Source organism: Prosopis cineraria, unplaced genomic scaffold, assembly GCF_029017545.1.
Source record: "Prosopis cineraria cultivar Desert tree isolate PC_DT_omini unplaced genomic scaffold, ASM2901754v1 PC11, whole genome shotgun sequence".
NCBI classification, from domain to species: Eukaryota; Viridiplantae; Streptophyta; class Magnoliopsida; order Fabales; family Fabaceae; genus Prosopis; species Prosopis cineraria.
In genome coordinates, this window is record NW_026555342.1 from 11,364,202 (window position 1) to 11,370,201 (window position 6,000).

The following is a 6,000-nucleotide window of genomic DNA, read 5'->3' on the forward strand; positions in this document are numbered from 1 at the left end:
CAAATCATATCTGTATTATCTAAATTAATAATAAGATAAATTTATTAAAATTTTATAATTTTTTATAATAAAAATAAAAAGATAAAAGTTATAAATTTGAATCGTTCAGATTTTTCAGATTGCTTACCGGTGGTAAGTACTGAAACCAAATCCATAATCAATGATGTTTCTTACCCTGCATCAATGATTGCCAAAGTACCATTCATCACACATATTATATTTGAACAACTGTACGTAGTAATGAAGGAACAGAACAGAATGTGTAGATCTTACTTATAAACGAATATAAAAGGATGTTTTAATTAACAATTTGATGCTTAGAAATTTTATCTCTTTTCTGAGGCTTCTATGCAACAAGCAGAGAGATTATTGCTGAAGGTATATGTTCATCTCTTTTGTGGAAGCTCGTGCATGGTGAAGTCTCGGAAAACTATCGATATTTTCTTCCCTTGTAATGTTAACCATACTAGACGCATTGTACTATGGCACGATCTGCTCAAATTAATCTCGAGATATATAATCTTCTATATTTAACAAACTATATTCATCGTCAAGATTAAATTATAAGTTGTGGGTGCACAACTACATGCATACATACTTATGCGCTACGGCTCAATTAACGCGAGATGTGACGGGAAACAAACAGATGTTGCTCCTTTCCTATATATAAGGAAGGAATGTTGACACGTTGTGAAGTAAAGACAAATAATGGGAGAGATCATCGTCATGTGAACAGGTTTAATTTAATTTGGAATAAGTGTCATCATTATTGTTAGGATGTCAAGCTAAGTGTAACTAGGATTCTTGATGTGATATAAACAAGATGGAGGGAAATCCCACATTAGATAGAGTTAATAAGCATAAAAATATATAAATGGAAGGATTCACAAATTTATTGTTTTAAATTTTTGTATTAAAATATGATGCCATTTTTATGTGTAGTAATTTAGTTTAGAGAAGTCTATTCATTATTCTCAATACTTTAAAAGTGATTTTTAACTAAATCACTTCAATTAAGGAAAGTTAATTAAAATAATAAAATTATTTTAAAAATAATTCACTTTTTTAGTTTTATCCTTAAATTTAAAAAAGAGTAGTTTAATATATGAGAAGATATTTTTAAAGAAAATAAAATATTACACTTTTTTTAAAAGAATTTATCTTAAGATATTTTTGAAATTGTGCTTTAAAAATTACAAAAATAAGAAAAAACAACTTGCATAAAGAACCAAGAAATTTTTTTTAGAAAATAAAAAGGACCCAAGAAGTAATACTTTTGATGGCTAGAATCAAAGGCCAGGCTCAATTCTGTCCAAACACAGCCACATTTGCCCCATGCAGCACATACCAAGCCAATCTCAATCGCTTACTCTCTTCCCTTTCGTCGAACGCCAATCAAAGCGATGGATTCTACAGCACCACCGTCAGGCAAAACATCCCCAGCGCCACCGTGTACGGCCTCTTCCTCTGCCCCGGAGACGTCACCGGTCCGACTTGTCAAGAATGTGTTTCCGAGGCAATCGAAGATATCCTCGTGAAACGCCCCTACACGAAAGAAGCCATCATTTGGGAAGAAAAATGTTGGTTACGATACTCGAACCAGTCTTTCTTCTCCACAATGCAAGATAACCCCATGGTTACGGATTGGACCTCCTGTAATGTATCAGACCAGGGTGGCTTTATGAGACTGTCGAGCAATAGGTTGAATGTGGTGGCAAAAGAAGCGGCGTACGGCGGCAAGAAATTATTTGCGACCAGAGAAGCAAAGTTTGGCAGTTTTAAAAATCTATAACTTGAGGTTTGACCAAATGAAACTTCAACTCCCTATCTTAAACTCTCGGGCAAAAAAAAAAAAGTTACAATAAATTTTACCTACAGCAACACTATAATGATTGAGTTACAATGAATTAAAATTCAAAGATTGAATTTTAACTTAGTCAAACTATAGAGACTAGTTAATTAATTTTTTCCTTAATTTTATAAATAAAAAATGTCATTTTTCTCTTAAATAAAATATCATTATATTGATTTGTAAAAACATGAGTACAATATAATTGCATATATTTTTTAAATTTACGATAACATAAAAATACTCCTACCATATAGGCACTGAAGAGAGCCTTGGTGTCCAAGAAAAAGAAGAAATAAAAGCCTATCTTGTACTAGCGAGGAAAGAATTCAGTCATGGACACCTCATTAGTAGAGCATGATGCTTTACTTCCAGATGCAGTGTTAAGCTCCCTTCGACCATGTAAAAAGAATGCGGGCTGCTCTGGAAATGGAATCTGAACTGAATCATTGCTAAGATACGACACCAGAGTGGCCATGGAAGGCCTTGCTTCTGGATTTTCCTGAACACACAACAACCCTATTTGGATGCACTTTATCACTTCATTATATGATCCGAATTCTTCTATCCTTGAATCGAACATCTCCAACAACTTTTCATCCCTCCATTGATTCCAAGCCTGCAACAATTAAGTAAAACTAATTATTTCAATCACCACCCTTTTATTAGCTTACGCAATATATGGTTAAAATCAATGTTCTCCCATTTAAAGGTCTAGATAATTGCACAAGAAATATTAATGAGAAAATTATATTATCATAACTTATATAGCTTAAGAGGCTATCTGCATATTGTGATTGATCCTAACAACTTGCATTCTTCTTTCCACTAATAATTTTCAGGACAATAACTCCAAAACTAAAAACATCTGATTTTTCAAAATATGTTCCAAACATTGCATATTCTAGGGATATATAACCACTATAAAAATATATATATATATATATATATATCTCAATAGTTAAATTTTATTCAATAATTTGAAGATGATGATAGTTAATGGAAAGCAAGCATTTCAATGTCAAGTTAGGCAAACCTATATATATGTATATAGATATATTCAATCATATCAAGATAGATGTGAAGTTAATGGAAAAAAACATATAACTTACTATGTTCCAACAAATCTTTTTGTACTTCCTTGATTTTCATTAATAGCAACTATTTTAGCCATGCCAAAATCTGAAACTTTTGGATTCATTTCATCATCCAACAAAATGTTGCTAGGTTTGAGATCATAGTATATAATTTTAAGACGAGAATATTCATAAAGATAAAGAATTTCTCGAGCAACTCCTTCAATAATTTTACATCGCTCCAACCAATTCAATACTCTACAATCTTCACAACCTATAAACATAAATTTGTCACGAATGATTTAGTGAGAATGCAAACGAATATAAACGTTAACTAATTAACTCAATAAACTAAAAGAAGGGGTGAATAACAGCATGCATAGCGCATATATATATGAGATTAGAAATTTCGAATGAAAGTTAAATTGAGTTTAGAAGCCAAACCAAATAGGAAGAAGTCAAGGCTCTTGTTGGGAACATATTCATAAACAAGTATATTTTCTTGCTCTTCAATGCCAAATCCTAGTAGTGCCACCAAATTTCTATGTTGAAGTTTGGCTGTCAATAAAACCTCCTTCTTGAATTCTGTTGCACCTTGTGCAGAATTTGTTGAGAGTCTTTACACAGCTATTTCTTTACCACTTATAAGATTACCTTGTAAAATCATAGATGATTGGATATTAAACAGGTGGAAACTGGAAAATATATATAAGCATAAAACATCACTGTGGAGGCATATATATGTCATCTTGTAAACTTCTCCATAACCACCCTTGCCTATACTGTTCTCCTGTGAAAACTTATTCGTTGCTGCTTCAATTGTAGCCAAACTGAATTCCAAAGGCTCTAAAGTGCTGCTTTCGTTTCCAACTGGACAAAAATACAATGGTTGAAGGAGCCTAGAACTTATTGGATTTCAATAGAAGAATATTATATCGATTGCTTTCTCTCTCCAAATTTTATCAATTTTAGTAAGAACAAACTTAATATTTTATTTTTGTAATATTATTTTTCTATCTTAGAATTGTTAATTATCTAAATAAACGCCAATATGAAAATGTATTTAAGAACCAATATAATACTTCCCGTGAAGCTTGTTATTTTTGTAGATACTCCAAAATGCCAAATAAAATTCAAAGAGCATATACATTCCCTCTTCCCACGTATTCATTTGCAGCAGTTTATTAGGAGGACATTATCAATTTATATTTGATAATTATTAAAAATTGACAAGTATATTTATTTTAATAATTTTGATTGATTATTATTTTATAGAAACTTTTTTTTTTTAAAAGGAAGGGAATGCTAATTGAGTGAAGAAATATAGAGCGAAAATAACGTACAATAGCTTTGTCTGAGAAGAGCCATGCGACGCTTCTTCATTTGACTGCGTATGAGACAGAAGACTAAATAAAAGAGTATTCCCGCCACAAAGATGGAAACCACCACAACAACCACTATAATTGTTGTTGATAATTTCCCTTTTACTTTTCCTGTATTGACAACATGAGATGTTTCAGAACCCAGATTCCTGAGGAATAAAGGCAGAAGACAGAGGTTACACCGTACATAGATATCAGCATCAAGAAGAAGACAAGAAGCTATCTGTGTCACATGTATGTATATATATATTTTTTTTCATGAAGATGAAAACTATATTTTAAAAAAAGATATTTAATTAAAACAGAGTGGAGAGAGTGCTTAGTCTAACCACTCATTTTCTTTTTTCAGCGCCCTTGTGCTAAAAGATGGAAACTGCGCAAAATAAATAAAGGAGGAGTTGAATTTGGTCACTCTCAAACTATAACACTTAAATACAAGATTTCGTGTTCGAATTTTCAAACGTAGCTCTCACTCACCTTCGTTTGGATTTGGATAGGAGAAAAAACAAGAAAGAAAGAAATATAGTTGAGAAAACTTTGAAAATTAATTAAAAAAATAAAAATAGTAGTCTTGGACTTACCGTGAGACTAGGAAGAATTTCCCGGAGGCTGTAAGGGCGATGGTGCTGCAGCTGGAGAAACAGCAGTATCATAGAAACGGTACAATTCATAGCGAACATCACAACTAGGATACAGAATTCTTCCTCGCTTTCCTGCGCAGCAATCTGGAAGATCCCCAATCGCACCGCTCAGACAACTTTGGCAGTCTTGGGATGACAAGTCCGGCGTGCACTGAGCCATGGAATACATAGTTCCAAACCCAGATATGCTTGCTTCTGTCGTGCCATATTTCTTAGCGCCCACAGAAGCATTGGCTGCTTTTTCTGCCGTCAAGTTAAGCGTGTTCAACAATACGATCAAGTAGCTTTCCTGGGACGCATCTTCAGTGTTTTGAGGCCGTAACTAGGCCGTGTGTCAACGGTGGAGAAGATATAGCGATTGGAATATCGGAGAAAGCACTCCACGTACCAGACTATAGCCTCCTTCTTTAAGGGGCACACGGAGGATATTTGGGCAGCCGCGAGGGCGATGCATTTATGGCAGAGCTGAGGAAGCTCGTCGCCTCGGCACATGAAAAGGCCATAGACGGTGTCGGAGGAGTTACCTCTGGTGACGGTGGTGTTTAGAACTGGTTGTTGCCCGTGGAGTTGGACGATAAGGAAGAGAAGATGGTGGGTGGAACTGGTAGGTACTATTGGCAGGGACAGTCAGGCCGTTGCATGCGTAGCCAAGATAAGAAGGACCAGGAGGATCCACAGTAGCAGAACAGAGGACGCTAATATGGAGGAGGAAGAGCACGAGCTTGTAGACGATGGACATGGTTATGGTGAAGCAAGAGTCAGCTTTTGAGTGGAAATGAAGTCTTTTAGATTGTGGGGTTTTATTACTCGTGGAAATTTCATTGTTACTCGCCATTGAGAGCCTTTCCCTTTTTCTCTTTTTTGTGTGGCCAAAACCATGGAGAGCCTTGCTTCTGGATTGTCTTGAAATATCGTTTGCACCTTATCTGGAACCTATTGAAAATATATTTACAACTATTTCTTGGCCATTTGAATGAATACCCTGGAATCGGCTTGATTAAAAATGAAAATATGTCACTTGAAATCTTGTCCAAGTCCAATTTGCCTAATCT

At 34.5% G+C, this 6,000-nt stretch overlaps 1 protein-coding gene and 1 pseudogene across 1 annotated transcript; one reads left to right on the forward strand and one right to left on the reverse strand.

The window, feature by feature from the left end:
* Positions 1-1,279: 1,279 nt before the first annotated feature.
* LOC129286097 (cysteine-rich repeat secretory protein 1-like) lies at positions 1,280-1,792 on the forward strand. Its single transcript, XM_054922123.1, has one exon. The coding sequence runs from the start codon at positions 1,280-1,282 to the stop codon at positions 1,790-1,792; it is 513 nt and encodes a 170-aa protein (XP_054778098.1).
* Positions 1,793-2,127: 335 nt separating this feature from the next.
* Positions 2,128-5,797, reverse strand: LOC129286974 (cysteine-rich receptor-like protein kinase 25; annotated as a pseudogene).
* Between the last annotated feature and the right edge of the window lie 203 nt (positions 5,798-6,000).

Coding starts and splice junctions, on each gene's coding strand:
- LOC129286097 (XM_054922123.1), top strand. CDS start 1,280: ATGGCTAGAATCAAAGGCCAGGCTCAATTCTGTCCAAACACAGCCACA.